Here is a 20,608-nt window from a genome sequence, read left to right as displayed (position 1 = left end):
AGCGGCGCTAGACTAGCGAGTTTGCTGTGGGACGGGACGCGGGAGGCCTGTGAAGAACGAGGAGGCGTGGCTTCCCACTACGCCGGGCTGAGCGAAATGAATGAGCGATGGCATAGCTCAAGTCGGCAGAGCGAGCGCGGGTTGCGGGCTCCAGCCCCCACGCTGGGAGAATATATTTATTCCGGGACCCTTGTAGTCCCTTACAGCTCTTTGGTTTTATAAATGAATCTTTTGTTACATCACACCATCTCCCACGAGGAGCTCTCAAGTGGCGAAGTTGCTGCTGACGGTGCTCCTAGTCTATCCTCTACACAACCCCACTAAGTAGGGGATTATATGTTGGAAAACCCAGGACTTTCTCCCAACCTGCATGCAGTTAACCTGTGGAACTCCGACACAATGATGTGGCAACAAATTCTTACTCAAGACTGCTTTTAAGGGGGGGGGTAAACGCTGCAATCCTAAACTTCCATACCTGGGAGTAAGCCCCATTTAATTCAATAGCACTTACCTCCGAGTAGGCATGCTTAGGCTTGCACTACTGAAACATGTTCCACGAGGTGGCAGCAACATAGCTGTCAACTGTTCCCTTTTCTTGCGAGGAACCCTATTCGGAATAAGGGACTTTCCCTTAAAAAAAGGAAAACGTTGACAGCTATGGGCAGGAAGAAGGGGGGTAGCAGCAGGCTTGGGACGAAATCAGAGCTTACCTAGCTTAACGCAATACCAGTGGTTTACCCGGAAAGATGAAATTAGGGAGCTGAAACAGTGAACAGAAGCACTGCACACTACTTTAACTTACAGGGCCACAGATGCCTGCTGGTATTTTTATATTCATTGTAAACCACTGTGCTAATTTGTTTTGAAGGGCAGGTGGTGTGTGAGGGGGTAATTTAAAAAATACAACGGGCTACTGCAGGGTGCTAGACTGGATGGACATTTGGCCTGACCCAGCAGAGTTCTTGTGCTCTTAAGGGAAGACAGAATAGATTTGCATCCACATAAAGGTAAAGGGACCCCTGACCAGTAGGTCCAGTCACGACCGACTCTGGGGTTGCGGCGCTCATCTCGCTTTATTGCCCGAGGGAGCCAGCATACAGCTTCCGGGTCATATGGCCAGCATGACTAAGCCGCTTCTGGCTTCCTTCCCACCGGAGCAGTACCTACTTGTCTACTTGCACTTTGACATGCTTTCGAACTGCTAGGTTGGCAGGAGCAGGGACTGAGCAATGGGAGCTCACCCTGTCGTGGGGATTTGAACCGCCGAAGGTCGGCAAGTTCTAGGCTCTGTGGTTTAACCCACAGCGCCACCCGCGTCCCTTTGCATCCACATATATTCACACAATTGCTTGTTTTGGGAAATGGGTAAGTTTTTATTGTGTTTTCTGCACAACTACCACCCAGCAGAAATCAGGCAAGGGTGAGGTGGCACTAGAGGTAACAGAAGTAGCATATGTCCAATTGTAGTTCTTGGACATTATAAATTTGGTCTGCCTACACCAAATTTGTGAAGGTCTGATAGAACAATGGAGTAGGAGACACTTCTGAAATGGAACAAAGACATGATAAAGGTTACATTTAAACAGGCGTAGATGATGGTAGCTGCTGCACCATCCCTACTTCAACCTTTTAAGAGGCACTACTACTGTCATAACTCACATCCTCCTCTCCAGCTCAGAATGCAATTCTAGGCATGACTGGAGAGATATTTCCCTCAGAACTAAATGCAAGATCAAAGCTGTAAAAACAGAGGAACATTCTTAAAGGGAGCAAGGGCATTTCATAAAAGATCAAAGTTGCTCTAAACAAACTTGGTTCCAAGGAACTACAAATTCCTTATAACAAAAGCTCAGGGAGAAAGGGAACACTTTTTGAAACACCCCTTACGAAAAGAGAGAGAGAATGAATAACCAGACAAAGGAAAAAACCAAGAAAATGGTTTATTACAATTTAATTCTGCATAATTTAAAAATAACTCCGTTAGTCGCCATACAAATTTATTTTTTAACTATAAAATCAGTTGCCAGTGTATGTTTCAGTACCACACAGTCTCAGATTCCCCTTGCACATTATTTTTTTTTAAAAGATATTTATTGAAATTTTCAAAAAATAAAGAAAAAAAATATAAAAAATAAATAAATAAAAAACCACACATATAATTACATTCCTTTCTTTCAATAACATATTTCCTTGACTTCCCCACACCTCCCCTTCTTGTATTCCAATTCAATTTTTAGTTCAGCAAGTTCTTATCCCCAAATTTTACCTTATTATATTTAAATCCTTTTGATTAACCAATTTTAACATAAACCTCATTCTTTATGCATCAATACTTATTCTTAATATCTTTTCTAAGATAGACCCCAATTCCCTTTCACGAGTTCCCCATTTTAATATAAGTAACAAAACAAAAATATATAAAAACAAAGTATAATTGTACAGCCTTTGGATACCCAGAATCCCACTCCCCGCCTTTCCCGGTTTCAAGCTCCAACAAATGTCCATCAGTCTATCTGGTGTCAGCCTGGTGACCTCACGTCCGAGGCTCTTAAGTCTCTCTCATTTCCTCTCTGCCGGTTTTTTTGGTAGTCCTTTGTATTAAACACCAAATCTCGGAGAAGCTCTGTCCCAATAAGGTCCATGTTTCTTCCAGCCAGACCTCCATATTTAAAATTGTAGTCTAAATCTTGTTTCTTACTTCTTTTAAGTCCAAATGTCCCAGAAACTCCAGCTTCCAGTTTAGTCAGGTTTGTAATCCATAAGTCTTCAGATCTCCATGTCATTTCTCTCTGCATGTCATTCCTTGAACAGCTTCCTGTGCAAAGATAAGGCTTGCTTTCATTGCTCTGTTCATTTGTGTATTGGACTAGTGTTGTGTGGAGGGAAATGTAACCACTGGGCTGAAAAATGTCCCCCTCCTGCCCCTTTGGGTTTCCGGTGTGGCCTTCACAGATATTGGCACAACTTGTGTGTGTGTGTGTGTGTGTTTTGGCTGCTGAGCTGTGCTCACCATTGTGAGGGCTGAGGGAGTGATGGTGATGCCTCCCCAGCTGCTGCCATTGTCCGTGGGTTGATTGTGATGTGACAAAAACATTTGGCTGCTGAGCGGGTATAAATGTGGGCCAAGGTGCAAGCCTCAGCAGTTGCCCTCCCCAGAGAGAAATGGGCAGCTCGGTGGCACTCAGCCCAAGTGGTCTCCTGCCCCGTGGCGGCAAGCTGGCAAGCGGAAGGAGGCAATAACCCGGTGCTGGGATGCTGTGGCCCTGGTGGTCTCCTGCCCCGTGGCGGCAAGCTGGCAAGCGGAAGGAGGCAATAACCCGGTGCTGGGATGCTGTGGCCCTGGTGGTCTCCTGCCCCGTGGTGGCAAGCTGGCAAGCGGAAGGAGGCAATCACCCGGTGCTGGGATGCTGTGGAGCAAGGAGAAGGCAAGTACAAAGATTACTTGCTGGTGGGATCACTACTTGAAGGTGACTGACACTCAGCTCTGAAGCTGGTTGATGTCTGGCAATGGACCTGATGAGGTTGCAGCTGGTGGATGGTTGTCGGAAGAATTTGCATTCAGGCTAGTGGATGTTGCGAGGCTACGCTGGCTGAGATGGGTGCAAACTGGTTTGGAAGCCTTGTTTGTTAACAGGCAGCCAAACAGAGGAGGAATCTGGGGGGACGCTGTCGGGTGTTGGCCATCCCACTCACCTGTTTGCCTTTGCCTTACAGGGATGTCTGGAGCCGGTGAGGTTTTCCCCAAGTCCCGTTGCCCTCCCCAGAGAGAAATGGGCAGCTCGGTGGCACTCAGCCCAAGTGGTCTCCTGTCCCGTGGCGGCAAGCTGGCAAGCGGAAGGAGGCAATTGCCCGGTGCTGGGATGCTGTGGCCCTGGTGGTCTCCTGCCCCGTGGTGGCAAGCCGGCAAGTGGAAGGAGGCAATTGCCCGGTGCTGGGATGCTGTGGCCCTGGTGGTCTCCTGCCCCGTGGTGGCAAGCCGGCAAGCGGAAGGAGGCAATCACCCGGTGTTGGGATGCTGTGGAGCAAGGAGAAGGCAAGTACAAAGATTACTTGCTGGTGGGATTGCTACTTGAAGGTGACTGACACTCAGCTCTGAAGCTGGTTGATGTCTGGCAATGGACCTGATGAGGTTGCAGCTGGTGGATGGTTGTCGGAAGAATTTGCATTCAGGCTAGTGGATGTTGCGAGGCTAAGCTGGCTGAGATGGGTGCAAACTGGTTTGGAAGCCTTGTTTGTTAACAGGCAGCCAAACAGAGGAGGAATCTGGGGGGACGCTGTCGGGTGTTGGCCATCCCACTCATCTGTTTGCCTTTGCCTTACAGGGATGTCTGGAGCCGGTGAGGTTTTCCCCAAGTCCCGTCTTAAAAGTCATCAAGAGAACTGCAGGACATCCCTATTTACATCGGAGAAGTGAACGTGAAATACTGGCAGTGAGGAATGGACAAGGCCTTGGCCATACTTGAGAGAAGGAGCTTTGAAGGGAGACTGCAGGCAGACATCTGCTGCATTGCAAGTGATGGGGCAGTGGGGAGAGAGAAGAAAATGAGGGAGGGAACATTAGGTCACATTAGGTGCACCACTGGAACTGCTATGAAGTCACTTTAAACAGGCATGGCTTCCCCTCAGGGATTATGGGAACTGTAGGTGGTTAAGGGGACGGAGACTTGTTACGGTGGTTAAGTACCGTATTTTTCGCCCTATAGGACACACTTTTTCCCCTCCAAAAATGAAGGGGAAATCTGTGTGCGTCCTATTGGGCGAATACAGGCTTTCGCTGAAGCTTGGAGAGCGAGAGGGGTCGGTGTGCACTGACCCCTCTCGCTCTCCAGGCTTCAGGAAGCTATCAGCAAGCCTGGGGAGCCCGCGGGAGTTCCCGCAGGGCTCCCTAGGCTGCGGATAGCAGCCTGCCGTCCGGCACGCAGGAGCCCTGAAGCAGAGCGCCCCTCGCGCCGGGCAGATATCCGCAGCCTGGGGAACCCTGCAGGCGTTCCCGCAGGGCTCCCTAGGCTGCAGATAGCAGCCTGCTGCACGGAGCGCGGGGCGCGCTGAAGCAGAGCGCCCCACGCTTCGGGCAGACATCGGCCAGCCCCACAAGCTCGGGGGACAGCGGGGAGGTGCAGCGTCGCCATACCGCTGTTCCCCGCCCTGGTTTGGTTTCCCTGACCTGGTTTGGGGGGGAAATAAAGGAAAAATTTTTTCCTTTATTTCCCCCCCCAAAAAACTAGGTGCGTCCTATGGGATGGAGCGTCCTATGGGACGAAAAATACGGTATTAGGATTAGGATTAGGGGTAGGATTAGGGGTAGGGGTAGGGGTAGGGTTCCCTTCTTGCCAGGGAACTCTGGGAATTGTAGCTCTAGTTAAGGGTTAAGGGTTAGAGTTAGGGTTAGCGTCAGGGGCAGGGGTAGGGTTGGGGTTCCCTTGGCAGGGAACTCTGGGAATGTAGCTCTAGTTAGGGGGCAGGGTTAGGGTTAGGGTTCCCTTTTTGCCAGGGAACTCTGGGAATTGTAGCTCTAGTTAGGGGGCAGGGTTAGGGTTCCCTTCTTGCCAGGGAACTCTGGGAATTGTAGCTCTAGTTAAGGCTTAAGGGTTAGCGTTAGGGCTAGAGTTAGGGTTAGCGTGAGGGGTAGGGGTGGGGGTAGGGGTAGAGGTAGGGTTCCCTTCTTGGCAGGGAACAGGGGGTCCCCTAACAACTCTTGGCACCCTTTTCCAACTATAGCTCCCAGAGCCTTTGGGGGTGTTTAAGCCATGAGTGTTTAAAGCGGCTTCATAGCGTGTTAAATGGTGTGGATGTGGCCGTGGCCTCCCTCACCCCACTGCCTCTTATTAATGAAGAATCGAAAGGATTTCCCAATTCAAATCTCTTGGAAACAGGAAACAGAAAGAAGAAAGACTTTGTATCTCAAGCCATTTTGGAAGGTCTTAACTTGAAATGCCAATAAAGGTATTTTTATTGTATTGTGTTGTATAGTGTTGTGATTAACATGGGGAGTAGGGTGGTAAAATACGTTTGTCTTTCTGCATGCGTTTATAGTAGGCATTTTGCACTCACCCGAACCCTTGCAGGGAAAGGGACAGGGCACAATGGGAAAGGGTGGGGCAACCGGGCTGCTTAAACCACACCCCTTTTCCAACGGAAGCACCATGGGGGGTGGGCCCTCCGAGAGAGAACAGCAGAACAGAACACAGAACAAAGAAGACGGAAGTGGCGCACAGTTCCTTCTGTTCCCTCGCTTCCAAAGAATGGAATGTCAACACACAGAGTATGTGATCCAGTAGTCACACACACTCTGCAGCATGGGAGAGAATGACTTCCGGTCAGCGCCAGCGACCGTAATGGCGGATTTCCTCTGATCTCCGGAGGAAATCGGCTTCGTGGAGCTAGGGTTCTACCGCTACGGCGAAGCGGGGACCCAAAAAAAATCACAGGTGGGGAAGCCTGTGAGCTGAAGGCTCGGCGGGCTCCATTTGCGCCCCCCCCCCGCTGCAAAGGAGCCTTTTTAAAGGCTCCGGAACGGACCGGGGGTGAGCGGCGCGGAGCTGAGAGCTGTTTACCCGTCTCCGCGGAGTGAAGCCGCATGCCATGGTCGGAGAGCGCTGACTTCTTCCTTTGAACATTTGGACTAAAAGTAACAACCCGTGAGTAATACGGAAATTGGACTTAAAATTTCTTTCTTGGATTTGGCACGAGTGGGGAAGGCGCAAAGAGGAAGTCCGTCTCCCCGTTTTGTAAACATTTTAAAGCAAGGACTAGATAACTAAGATTGAGAGAACACCTCCTTCTTGAGAGGATAAAAGTAATTAATTTCACGTTTTGGCAGTATAAGTGACTTTGCTGGAGGATAAGAGCTATTTTTGAGAGTGGAACTGTCACCCCCCCCCCCCCAGGACCCAGGAGCGATCTGTGAGAGAGCCTGTTGAAGAGACATAGAAGATTTTGACAGCTGTCAAATTAGCTGTCAAAGCTGGGGGGAAAAAAGAGACTTTGTTTCTGTTGCCTCGGCTGGTTATATTTGTTACATTCAGGTAATAAATTGTTGAAAATAAAGAGAAAAAAGTTATTTTGACTTTTGGATTGGAACTGAAAGGAATACTAAGTAACCAGAACTCCTCTAGAGGGGGCTCTGGGACATTACAAGAATGGCTGTAAGTTGAAAAATACTGATTGAACTGGAAAAGACTTTTCTTCTTCTGGGAAAACTTCAAGAACAATGCATTGTTTTGGCTATAAATGTTACAACATTGAATGAAACAGTAAATAAACTTGCTGAAACTGGAAGGGACTTGACTCAAGTCTTTGTATCAGAACAAAAAGATTTTGTATCTGAGCTAAAAATTTTTGCAGCTGAACAAGAAAAGAAATCCGAGAAATTTGAGAAAGTGGGGAAAGAGATACATGACAATTTAGAGGGAAAGGAAGGAGGAGCTATAATGCCGCAGATGATTAAGGAGAGCCAGAGGCCTGCTAAGATGGATATAAAGGAAAAGAAGAATGAGATTATGAAAATCTGGTTTGAATGGAAGAATGAGGAATGGAGAGATCTACAAATTCCTTATAACAAAAGCTCAGGGAGAAAGGGAACACTTTTTGAAACACCCCTTACGAAAAGAGAGAGAGAATGAATAACCAGACAAAGGAAAAAACCAAGAAAATGGTTTATTACAATTTAATTCTGCATAATTTAAAAATAACTCCGTTAGTCGCCATACAAATTTATTTTTTAACTATAAAATCAGTTGCCAGTGTATGTTTCAGTACCACACAGTCTCAGATTCCCCTTGCACATTAAGGCACATGTGGCACACCCATCAACCACGTAAAACCTCAACCTAGAGAAATTCCTTCCAACGGGCAGATCAGACAGCTATTTCACCTTGGCCCCTGCAGCACCCAGAATTATTTCTGCAAGGCAGATGAAGAAAGCTTTGCAAGTTTTTAGGGCCTGCACATTCTACACAAACATTCAAGTAAAAAAAAAAAACCTATTGGCCTGCAGAGCCTAGTCCACAATATTTCTGGGCCTAAAGGCACCAGAGCCTAACACAGTTATGATTTTATTTGGTGTTCAAAAAAGCATTTGGATCCAGAGATTAGACCAAACCATATTTAACTGTGTTCCCTAGTCACCAAGAATGTGTCCGTCTCCACTTTAAATCCTGAGAATGGTCAGATCACAGCCAAAGGACCCAGGCTATGTGGGGAGGAGAAGAAAATACCCAATTTCAATTGTAGTGATCTAGTCAGGTTAGCCTCAACTCTTAGGACTTCTAGGTGCCGATTTTGTTCAACCATGGTGTGAACTACACTGGTTTTGCACCTGGTCTCAGTTATCTGTCTAGCTCCATTACGCCTGCATTTTATTGGCATCAATACCGAGGACAGCTCACAAGTACTGCGATTCTAAAGTCAGGCAAATTTTGCTCTCCATTTACACACACCAGATTTGTAATCAGAACAATTGTCATATAAAAACATAAATAATTCACTTCGAAATGGTGCTGAGCTTAAAAAAAAAAAGGAACAGAATTCTGCTCAGTATTGTTTTGTTCCTTGGCAGCAATGCAGCATACCTGTGGAGAAAACACTCATTTCTCAAGAACTGCAATTAACAAACTTGTTGATCAAATAAATAAGCTATCCTTGGCCAGAGAGATGCCATAGAGCATCAGGCTCCCAATAAACTAAAGATCTTGAATATGGCCACAAATCATCATAAGTAAAAAAAGTTCCTTAATGCCACTAGATTAAATCAGCTGTGGTGCTAGAAATGCATGTTTTCTTTTTAAAAAGCACTTGCACATGTTTTTTTTTCCAAGAAAGGGAAGTTAATATTTCAGTGAAAGTTAAAACCCTGCCTATATGCACCTATATTGGGTACCTATGTCCTAAAGAGGTCAACAAACCAGTGCAACATTTTAATAGCATTTACACCTGAAAGTTTAGAAGGCAAGAAATTACTGATATTTTCACCTGCAGGAGAAAACATAGTACTAATGAAAAGGCACAGAAATGCAGTACTGCTTTGTAGCATTGGCAATTATATTAAAAAGGCAGGCGGGTGTAGTGAGCAAATGAGACCTTCTGCTCTAGAGCAGGCAGATCTCTGCCATCTATACCACATTCATAAGATTTACGGTCAACCACAATATTTGGGGAAGGAGGCATATGCTGAGGAAATGGTGGGCACTGCCACGGTGCCCATGGACATAAAGGCCAGCCAGTCCAGAGTTTATATAAGGGTACCTGTAGCATAGCTGAGTTCAGTAAGCCTCCAACAGTATAAAACATACCTAAAATCAAGTGAGTGGGCACATTCTTCATTGTGGGGTTTAGTTGGCCTGGCAGCGATGCCATCAGGGCATCTTCCTACAGCAGGCACAGCAAGAGTATAATCTTGGAGTGATGGACTCTTATGGCAGGCTGAGAAAGGAAATATCATCCTGTGGAGGGCAAGCCCAGCTTTAAAAAGGTATGTGGCAAAGTCAGCTTTTGAAAGGATGCCTTGGCTTAATCACACAGCTGAGGGACACCCTCCAGAAACAGTAAGGAGCTGCATTATAAAGCCCAGCTTTCCAACCCTGAAAGCAAAAAGGGACCAGCTCCCAATCCCAGAACATGTTTGTGGAACCTGCATCCAATTCCACGAAGAGGAGCAGAGTAGTTTTGATCTTACTGAAAGCCCTCTCAGTTTCTAAATCTCTGTTACCACATGTGGTGCTTGCATCCCACAGCGGAGACATTCTAAAATTCAGAACATGTTCTCAAACACCCTTGGCAAATTGACACAGTTATTGGAAAGGCACAGCCCTATCTATACAAAAGACAGCTAACTGATGAAGAAATTGTTAGGAAAAGCAACAGTGGCACATGAATCAAAACAGATTACTGTCTCCTTCAGAAAGGACTGTATCTTAGGTTTGTATAGCAAAGAAAGCACTTGTCTTGGACAGTCTCTCTTGGCTGCAGCTCTCCTCCACTGAAGAGATGGAGAATTAGGTAAGCATAGACACTGAGAATATGGCAGATAGGGTGATCTTAAAACTTGGAATTGATGTCTTTTGTTCCAGTCTGCTGGAACTGGCACCTGAACTGCAGGAGTACTTGCAGAAAGAAATATATCTCTTTAGAGCCATTAGTGCAAGATGCAATTAGATTAAGGAGGCAACCTTCAAAACAACCCAAAGCCCTCAATCCTTGCTCCACGTTCCTTGGCGACTACAACAGAAGGCACTTCTTGGAGTTCTTCTTTGTCACAGGGTATAAAACGGCACGCACAGCTTCAGCAAAGACTTCTCTCACCCCCTCCTGGTTCAGCGCTGAACATTCCAAATATTTGACGGCTCCAATCTGCTTGGCCAGCGACGTCCCCTGCTGGGGGGTGGTGGGGCCCAGGCTCTGCTCCTTCAGCTTCTTCACCGTCTCCATGTTACTTCTCAAGTCCTTCTTAGTGCCAACAAGAAGAATCGGCACATTTGGGCAGTGGTGAGACACCTCAGGGTGCCATTTGTGCCTCACATTTGCGTACGAGGAGGGGCTCCCAATGGAGAAGCAGATGACGAAGACATTGGTCTGAGGATAGGAGAGGGTGCGCAGGCGGTCATATTCCTCCTGGCCTGCCGTGTCCCAGAGATTCAGACTAACCATCCTGCCATCAACAGTCATCTGAGCGCTGTAGTTGTCGAACACCGTGGGAATGTATTCCTCAGGGAATGCATTGGTAGTGTAGCTGATGAGCAAGCAGGTCTTCCCCACAGCTCCATCGCCAACAACCACGCACTTTATCGTTTGCATTCTTCTGATCTGAAGGGAAGAGTCCTGCACAAAGAAAGGAAGAAGTCAGAGGAAGCCAAACTCAATTGGGAGAAAAATACTGGACCAAGCCTCCAGTATTGCTAGGAGACTTATGCAATAACTCAGAAACCACGTTATGGACATGCATTCCGCACCCACCCTTCTCCAGAGACGACTCACTTCCCACTTGCCCAGGGGACAGCAAAGCCAAAGAGAGGCAGACTCAGGCCTCTACCATCAGCCAATGGCCCAGGGAGACTTCGCCATCTGCTGTCCAGGAGAAAACCATGGCAAGATGGAAATAAAACCTGGTCCCGCCCCATCAGCCAAGGGAAGCATAACTGAAAGGAGCTGGTTTCCCACCTTCCTGCCTCAAAACGTAAGGTTTACCGGGATGGGCCACATCTCAGTGGTGGAGTATCAGGATGAAAGTCCCAAGTCTGCAGCAACTCCAGGTAGGGCTGAGAGAGGCTCCCTGTCTGGAACCCTGGAGAGCCTCTGCTAGTCACCACAGACAGTACTGAGCTAGGTAGACCAAGCGTCTGATTTGGTGTCAGGAAGAATTCCCATGTTCTATAGTCTCCAATTGCAAGTTGCCCTGAGACTGCAGAGCTGAAAAGAGGCACTTTCTAGCTACATGCCTCGGCCAGGAGACTGAAGGGCTGCTGGGCTGGATAAGCTGCCTTGGAAGATCATTCGCTAGAACGGCAAAATATAAATATTCAAAATTGCGAATGACGTGTAACAGTTCCTAAAGAAACCACAAACAGATTGAGAGGATTCTGTTTTGTCTATTGTACCTTTTGTTTTAGTACAGTGCCTTTAACAGTAAACTGCATTAGGAGAAAAGTGCACTAGGAGAAAGCAGAATACGAATGTATTAAATATGTAAGCATTTAAAAGAACCACAACCACAGTAAGGAGCTCATTTTTCAGAAGTTATGCAAGGAGAAAAGAGAAACCAGCCAGGAATGAGCCAGAAGCAATCAGAGAACAACCCACCACTACCATCATCACCCCCCAAAAACCCAGGAAGCTGTCTTACACAGCACAGGAGCTTTTTCTTGACCTAGTTTAACAAACACTTTTTAAAACCATGTTCTGGGGAGCTAGAACCTACTCCTAAGCAAACCATGCATCTGAACAAGACCAGGTCTGCCTGATGTATTTTGTAAAACTCCAGAGATTGTAAAACACCATGACTTGTTGTCTCAACATAAAAAAGGTAAAGGGACCCCTGACCATTAGGTCCAGTCGTGACCGACTCTGGGGTTGTGACGCTCATCTCACTTTACTGGCCGAGGGAGCCGGCGTACAGCTTCCGGGTCATGTCGCCAGCATGACTAAGCCGCTTCTGGCAAACCAGAGCAGTGCACGGAAACGCCGTTTACCTTCCCGCTGGAGCGGTACCTATTTATCTACTTGCACTTTGACGTGCTTTCAAACTGCTAGGTTGGCAGGAGCAGGGACCGAGCAACGGGAGCTCACCCCGTCGTGGGGATTCGAACCGCCGACCTTCCGATCAGCAAGTCCTAGGCTCTGTGGTTTAACCCACAGTGCCACCCGCGTCCCTTGTTGTCTCAACGTACATTCACCCTAAACTCACACACACACTTTTTGGTTTGTCAGTAACAGAGCAATCCTAACCCTTGATCTATGTCATGGGTCAGTAAGCTAAGGCCTGCGGGCCAGATCAGGCCCAATTGCCTTCTGGATCCGGCCCGCAGACGGTCCTGGAATTGCCACTTGGATCGGCATGATCATTCGTGCTGTGCCTTTTTTTTTTTTGCAATCCCCCCCCCGGGCACCTTTCCCCCCTCCTCCCTCCCTCCCTCCTCCGGGCTTCTCCCTGCCCTGTGGAGGAAGGGAGCTGGGCTTTGATTGGTGCCAGCCAATCCAAAGCCTTGCCGCCCGTGCGCTGAGGCACAGCCCAGACTCACCACCCGCCTGCCAGCCTCTCCGTCCATGGCTGCATTGTAGGCATCATGACAGGAGTGTCACGGGGCTTTGGCTGGAGCTTGGAGTGCCTGCTGGCCCCGCACCAGGTACCTGGGAAAGCTGGCCTAGAAAGGAGACGCACCACCACCACCACCACCACCACCACCACCACCACCACCACCGGCTCCCAACCGCAGGCAGAGAGGTGGAGGAGGTAGGAAAGTGGGGGAGGGGAGGGGCTGGGGGAGAGAGAGAAGCCCCCCTCTGCCATGTGCGTGCGTGCATGCATGCGTATGTGTGCACGCGCACATGCGTGCGCAGTCCAGCCCGCCACAAGGTTTGAGGGGTGGTGAACCGGCCCCCTCCTAAAAAAGTTTGCTGACCCCTGATCTGTTGTTGGAAGGGGATTAAGAGTGCAGTGATTTCCCTCTGCCAGCAGGGGGGTCCTCCCTTGCGCCTGCCAACAGTGCAGATTATTGACAGGATACCACTTGTGGTATTTGGGCAGCCAGTGTAACGCCTCGGAATGGGGCAGGATACAGGAAGAGCTGGTCTAGACAAAGATTTGCTGGATTCTAAACTGCTCCATCAACTGGAGAGGGGTCCAATTCAGAGCTGGCTCAGCAAATATTAAGACAAATACTGCCCCCCTCCCCCACACCAAAAAGACTTCTGCCCTGGTCAGTACATGGCTAGTTTTCACTGCTCCCCAGCCAAGAGTTAGCATTGGCCCCTGATTGTTAGAAAAGTTTTCCTAGTTGCTGAACCAAAGTTTTTGAATAAACAGCAAAGGAACAAACCAGACACTCTGTAATAAGTTTCTAGCAATCTTGAGCAGTCTTAACTTTGGTTCTCTACCAGCAGAAATTCTCTACATTGAAAATGACTGCAAGAGAAACATCTTCTGCTTTGTTAAATCTGAACTATCTGTCAGCTGGTCTGGTGCAATCTAGGGCCCAATTCAGCAGTCCAAGACCCACAACAGCTTAGAACGCAACAGCTGTGATGGGTGCTCAGAACGTTTCCTCTCTCAGCCAGCACCAGAGGCACGGAGGCCTTCTGTGAATACACAAAGAACTGTTGAGAAGGAAGCCAAGAGCAGATTATTCTTAACAATGAATGGTCCAGCAGGAATTAAGGGGCTTGAGCTGCAAACACGTTAATACCAAATATATGTGAAGAGTTCAGGATGAAAGCAAAGTGCAAAGCTCAGCGCAGGCCTCGTCACTCTGGAAAGTTTCAGAATGACTTTTAGCATGAAAAATTCAAATTCACCAGAGACAATTTGGAGATGGGGCGGGGAGTCCATTTTCTGACAGGACACTTCCCAGCACTTTCCCAATGGACTTGGTGGAGCCACATATCACTCCCAAATATAAACCAAAAGCCTGCACGCTTTCAAGCTGGAACTGCCAAGCTAGCCCAAACAAGAAACAACTTGTCAGCCTCTTTCTTTGGAAGGTGCTACTTAGCTCCCAGGATGCAGTTTCCTGCTGAGCGAGAAACCCTCTTAGAAGATAATGCAGCCCATTCCAAGAGACTAACAGCTGAACATGTATTAGCAGGGCAGCTCTCCAGAGAGCAACTCAGTCAACCACTCTCTGCAACCTTTGGCTCAAGTCCCTTCACTTAAAGCAATTGCTCCAGTTCCTCACCAAATCACCAATCTCCTTTTTGGGGATGGGGGGGGAGAGAACACTGGCACTGGAGTTCTCTGTTCACACAACAGCAATCATCCACACTGAAGCTCTATCCAATCTGAACTCCCAAAATGTCCTTCCACCATCATCTTGCTTGAATAGTTCATACTAGCCGCAAACAAGCAGCTGGAGTCTGAGACCCAAAATTTTGTAACTGCCAGTGCAAAGACTGTTGCGCTAGTGTAAGGGCAAGAATCACAGTTGCGCAATATGAAATCCAGCACAACGGTTGCACTAGTGGAATTTTTTTTGTGGAACAGGAAGTAATGGGACTTCTGTTGTGCAACCAGCCACAAGAGCCAAACCAATATCCCGCATCTTCTCGTGTGACATTTAACTTGAATTCCAAGTTTTATGGACTGCTGTTTCTGTGAAAGTTGCTAACATATCTGGAGTCTTCCCCAACCTGGAACCTTGCAGATATTCAAAACTACACCTCCCATCATTCCTGACCAGTGGCTATGCTAGCTGGGCTGGATGGGAGCTGGAGACCCACAATGCCTGGAGAGCACCAATTTGGGGAAGCCTGGATCCATGCAATTCCTTATGGGAGGTATGTTTGCCATTGAGGGAATGCAGTCACTTTCAAGGGAAAACTAGGAAGCTGTGATCAAATGAAAGGGGAGCACTGGTGTGGTATAGAAGGCAGCCTACAAAATCTGGGAAACTGGACTCCTGCCCAGTCCTGTATCTTTCCAGATTCAATCCCACCACTCTAGCCAATAACTGATCTCAGGCTTGCAAAAATCTCTGCCACAGACACTAAAGAGCTATCTCGTCAAGCCTGGACAAGATGGAGCTAACCAGCTCAGCTTCATATACAGAAGTGTGTAAAATGTCACATACTATCTCAACTATCATATACCACAGGCTCAGCAAGGACAGCCGCCAGTTACAAAAAAATGGCTAGAAATTTAACTGTGATAAGGGAACCTTGGTCTGCCCAACATCTAAACATCCACATGTAAATTTCTGCTAGTGTAATAACAAGCAGAGGTGGCCAGAATATTCCCCGCCCCCCAAAAATGGAATCGGTTTGCTAGTTATCTTCATTAAGAGTGAAATCCTATACCCACTTATTGTATATATTTATTTATTTATTTATCTATCTATCTATCTATCACCTTTAACACACATATCATGGTGGTGCAGAAAATACAAAATGCAATGAAAACAACTGGGAAGGAAGCCCCAGTGAACTCAATGGAACTTATATGTAAGGAATTGTGTTGTTAAGAGTGTTGGTTTAGGGAATTTCTTGGCCACATTTTATCTAAGGCTAACAGTTTATAACCAGCATCTATTTTATTATTATAAATTATTTATTTCATTTACAAATCACATCCTACAAAGCATCTTTACCAACTCATTCACTTTCCCCAGCAAATGTATTTCACTCATCACATCTCTATAATGCACAGACTTCTCCCCCCATACCCCACACGCCAAAAAACAGTATTCCATGATGCACTGCAAGAACAATATAGCAGTGACTTGTATAGATATTCAATATAGCTTTGAAGATTACATTTGAAAACATAACTGTAACAATAGTGTCACAAGATCAGTTTTGTCTGCTTCCTGCTAGAAGGAAGAGAGTGCTGGGTTATGGAGCCAGGGTGTCCAGATAGGAGCAACGCCCTGGTAGCAAAACTGCATTTGCAGCAGGACCCCCAAGCTCCAACAGCCCTCACTTTCCCTAGCTATTCCATCCTCACTAATGTCAGCAGCTCAAACTGCAGCAATGACTGTGAGTTCAGATCAGCCTGGTATCCCAAACACCCTCCCTGCAAGGCACATAATATGCTGTCAAAAGCTGCCACACCTCCAGGGAGAGATAAGGTGACAAACTGTAAACAGTCAATTCAGATACACTGTACAAAAAACCACTTCCTCACCCACTCTGCTTCAGTCCTCCCCAGTGGTTGCTGTACATGGCAAGCAGCTTTGCAGATGCTGCTGCAAGGTGAGAGGAGCCCCGCCACAGATTGTGCATACAAAGGATTTGCTGCTCACACATGTCCCCCTGTGTGCTAGCCATATTCAAGCCATATTGAAAAGGAGTTGGGAAGGAGGGTGTATGTGCACACTGTGTCATTAAGATTCCTACATAAATTGTAGCTAAATTCAGATGAAAGCAGAAAATTTATCCAATTAAATATAAAATCAATATTTTGACAACTCTGCATCCTGTTTCTGTAAGCTGATATACAAGTTTTAATGTGATGTCTGCTTACTGGATCAATAAAATAAAAGACAATTTGACGCTACCAGACTATATGGAAGTAGCCAGTGTAAGAGAGTGCCAGTTCTGAAATTTAAATGACAGAGCGTGGAGTTGGGGGTAGATCATAGAAGGGTTACCAAGTCCCAAGCACCCTTTGTGGGTGGGAGAAAAGCATCACGTGATCACCAGTTCAATTTGACACACTTGAACGAAGTCTAGCTGGCAAGCCACCAGAAAGAAAGAAATCAGCCTTATGCCCCAGGGAGGTACACAAGCTGGGTGGAGAAGCAGCAGCCATGCCTCACTGCTTGTGCTCTGGCCTCTCATCCACAGGCAAAACATCTCTGGATCATGCAGCTGTGTAACAAGGAATGCAAGAGCTGCCAAAGAGCAAGGGTAGGACCAATCCTACCTTAGAAAAAAGAAGCCCTGAACGGGTGCCAGTGTTCGAAACTCCCATTGTTCTAGGCGCATTTTGCGACAGGGAATTTCATTAGTGTGAGCAGTTTCTGAGCTCTGGACGCAGTACTGCACCTAAAATTTCAGATTAAAACTGCAGAATGGAAGAAAAGGAGGAGCGTTTTCTGCCTCCCCACTTCCAGCTATTCTTTGAAGACTGGAGAAGAGACCCTCTTAAGAATACTAGGGAGTTGGGCAGAAGGACTAGACCATATGAAAAATGAACATAATATTTTAGCTGCAGTTTATTCATTTTCAGCTTTGTATTCTTGTTATTTTAAAAGTGTGCCTAGACATTTCTTTGTTGTGCCCGTAACTTAGGTTTAAGGTGCCATTTAGCTCCTAGCTTTCATATTTCAGTTTCTAACACTGACGGATGCCTTGCTAAGCATCTCTGCAGCACCCAGAATGCATTGCAGGTGGCCAACTTTTCTCTAAACCTACTCTGGCATGTTTACTAACAGTTTGATGCACAAATCACAGCAATTTAATTTCTCTGGGAAAAGTTTTACCTGTTAATTTCTACACCTCTGGCTGCTGTACAAGCACAGGAGCAGACCAAGTTGGTCAGCTGGCAACTCTAGCCAATGCATTTGATCAACGGTCCCCCCACCCACAGTGAATAAAGATGAAGACCTCCCCTCTTCTCCACCATCACTATCTTTTGGTTCCCTTTATTAGAACATTTTTTAAAAGCCTATTAGAAATGCAACAAAAGACCTCAGGTGGGTAACACCTTTATTAGGATCAATAAAAAGGTATCCATGTAGAGAACAAGTTCCCACATTCTCCAGAACTGTCAGGAAAATGTTAAAATGTTTGCAGAGGGGGAGATGAGAGAGAGAAGTAGAAGTGCATAATGTTGAAGGCACAAATCCTACAGCTTACAACAGCAGAAAGTGTTAATGTCTATTACAAATAGAAAACTCTGGGGCTTTAACAATATTGCTCTCTCTTCTCCCCAGCTCCTCCCTTGTTATTTTTCTCAACTTCTTCAAGCTGGACCTTATGCAAGACAAGGACAAACATAATATACCTGGAACTCAGGATTATGCTTTATGCATCTGATGAAGCAGGTTGTAGCTCAATGACATTTATGTCACAGTAAGATTTGTCAGTCTTCAAGCTGCTACAAGACTCTGTTATTTGGGCATGATATCCAAAGACTACATTCTGCAGTTTTGGGAGAAATTTTCATTGGTTAAAAGACCAATATAAACTGCAGCCTCTGGACGTTAGGAAAACAAGCACTGCCTTTATACAGTCAGACCATTAAGAACCTAGCCCAGCACTGTCCACTCTGACTTACAGAAGCTTCCAGAATTTCAGGCAAGGATCATTCTCAAGACTCTGTGGAGAAGCAGGGATTGAACAAGGGACCTTCTGCATGCAGAGCAGATGCCCTACCACTGAGCTACATCTCTTTTACCTGCTAATTAATATGAAATTTCATAGCAGCCTCCAAGTTCATGATTTATTTCCAAAGTTAAGCCTCAGTGGTGAACCAGTTCAGCTGCTTGCCTCTGATCTAGTCAACATGAATCACAGCAAGTTCAGTTTTGTCTGCAATGACAGGCAGCAGCTCTCTAGGATTTAAGGCAGGGTCCTCTCCTAGCCCCACCTGGAGATCTCAGGGATCAAAAGCAAATTCTCTCCCCCCCCCTACTGATATTGCTAATGAACGGAGGAAACTGCCTTATACAGAGTCAGGCCAATTCTTACTCTGCCCACTCTGTTACAGGCCTAAGGCTGGCAGCAGCAAGAAGGTACTGGCTGGAGGCAGATCTACAGGATTCCAGGCCTGGTACATTCCCAGCCCTCCCTGGTGGTGTGGAGGATTGAAGCTGCATGCAAAGCAGATGCCGAAGCCCTTCTCCAAGCCCCAGACCTTGATTTTTGCTGGGTTTTTCACAGAACTGTAGAGTTGGAAGAGACCAACTAATCCATGTAGTGATTGCAATGTAGGGAATCCTTTGCCCGACATGGGGCTCGAACCCACAGCTCTGAAATGAAGAGTCTTTCCCCCCCACACACACAAATTATTTTTTATTAATTTCCCAAACGATTACTAACCAAACCAAATTAAATTAATGCAATACAATTTCTTAAAATCACGTTTCTCGCTCCTGTCCCGAACTCACGATCGCCATCCTTTTCCTCGCGTTGCCGCATCATTTCTCATTTACAGTCCGGCGAACTGAGATTAAAGGTCTTAAGGCTCTCCCAGCTGAGCTACCCCACCAGCCTCCCCATACAGACGGCAGCAAACCCCCTTTGCCCTGAACGTGACCATTTACCCCATGCACAGACCGGCAGCAATCAATCAGATTCCGCCCCCCTCCCCGCTTCCTCTTGGCGATTGCCAGCGGGGGCTGAAACAGCGGCCACAGATTACACCAAGCCGTCTCGCCCCCCCCCCCGCGGCACTCTGACCACTGGGCCTTTCTCCTCCAGTATTGCCTTGCACTGACTGGCAGCAGCCCTGCCACCAGAGAGGCGATTCCCGGTCTTCCTCTGCTTGCAAGGAAGGTGCTCAGACACTGGGCTGGGGGGGGGCCTTCCTCATCGTGCCCACCCCCCGGAGCCCCCGGAGGCTTCTCTGAGCCCGCAAGAGATTCCCCCCACCCACAGGGGGTTCCTTTTTAAAATAGCCCCCCTCCCCCATCCTGTCAGGCCTGAGGGCGGCGGCCACACAGCGGGAAGCAAGCGCTCCTCTCCCCACCCTCCGAACCCGCTGCTTCGCGAGGGGAAGCCGGCCTGGGGCTCCGGGTCTTACCTTGGGGTCCCCCCTGCTCTCTCTCGCTCGCTCTCTCCCGTCAGCTGCAACCGCCGCCGGCCGAAGAGAAGCTGTATCCGGCTGAGGGAAACCGCCCCCACACCTCCGCCGCAGCCCGGCCTCGATTCTGCGCACGCGCGCGCTGCCCGCCCTCCTTTTCGGAACGGCCCGCCGGGCACACATACACACACACACACACACAGCTCGAACCTACGGTGGCCGGGAGCCAGCCGAGCTTCCTGCGGCGTCTGCTCCAGGCGCACTTCCGTCCTCTCTTTTTCCCCCCTCGGTCTATGGTTTTTCTTGCGTAGGGGAGGCTTCCGTGGCCAGCGACTGGGGTTGATGGGAGATGTAGTTTCCGCGGCTTCCCAGACTGAAAGAGGGCATTAGCTAGCCTACCTCGCAAGGAGGTTGTGGAGATTTGGAAAAACAAAAAACGGTTGCAGGCATTAAGTCTGGTTTGGAAACGTAGAGAGTTGTGCCTGCCCACTGAGGGGGGAAAGAAACCCAAGAGAGGAGGTCGCCTGGCATCACTCAGCAGCTCTTTCTGATATTTTGAATTCTTGTGATTTTGCTGAATTGCTGATGAATTTATCATCGAGTTATTTATATGTTACTGTATTCAATATTATAGTGTTTACAATGTGTGTGTGCAGTGCTGTTGTGATTATTGTGAGCTGCCATTAACACTGTCATGTGGGGATCCCTTGCAGATGA

The 20,608-nt window shown here is 47.5% G+C and overlaps 1 protein-coding gene and 1 long non-coding RNA gene across 3 annotated transcripts; one reads left to right on the top strand and one right to left on the bottom strand.

Annotated features, from left to right (window-relative positions):
• Positions 1–3,261: 3,261 nt before the first annotated feature.
• LOC310754669 lies at positions 3,262–5,957 on the top strand. 2 transcript variants are annotated; one of them, XR_014543949.1, is made up of 3 exons: positions 3,262–3,425; positions 4,323–4,675; positions 5,282–5,957. It is a non-coding gene; the product is annotated as an uncharacterized lncRNA (long non-coding RNA). The 2 variants fall into 2 exon arrangements; XR_014543950.1 differs by having other exon boundaries at positions 5,276–5,957.
• A 1,681-nt stretch (positions 5,958–7,638) lies between these two features.
• On the bottom strand, positions 7,639–20,169 carry LOC310754109 (rho-related GTP-binding protein RhoG-like). The gene is made up of 2 exons (XM_083595667.1): positions 19,892–20,169; positions 7,639–10,815 (listed from the first exon to the last, which is right to left on the bottom strand). The coding sequence occupies exons 1-2, from the start codon at positions 20,072–20,074 to the stop codon at positions 10,216–10,218; spliced, it is 783 nt and encodes a 260-aa protein (XP_083451793.1). The 5' UTR covers positions 20,075–20,169; the 3' UTR covers positions 7,639–10,215.
• Between the last annotated feature and the right edge of the window lie 439 nt (positions 20,170–20,608).

This window comes from Podarcis filfolensis (assembly GCF_964270895.1).
Source record: "Podarcis filfolensis genome assembly, chromosome: Z".
Lineage (NCBI taxonomy): Eukaryota > Metazoa > Chordata > Lepidosauria > Squamata > Lacertidae > Podarcis > Podarcis filfolensis.
Note: the sequence above shows the minus strand (reverse complement) of the source record. Positions and strands in the feature narration are given on the sequence as shown.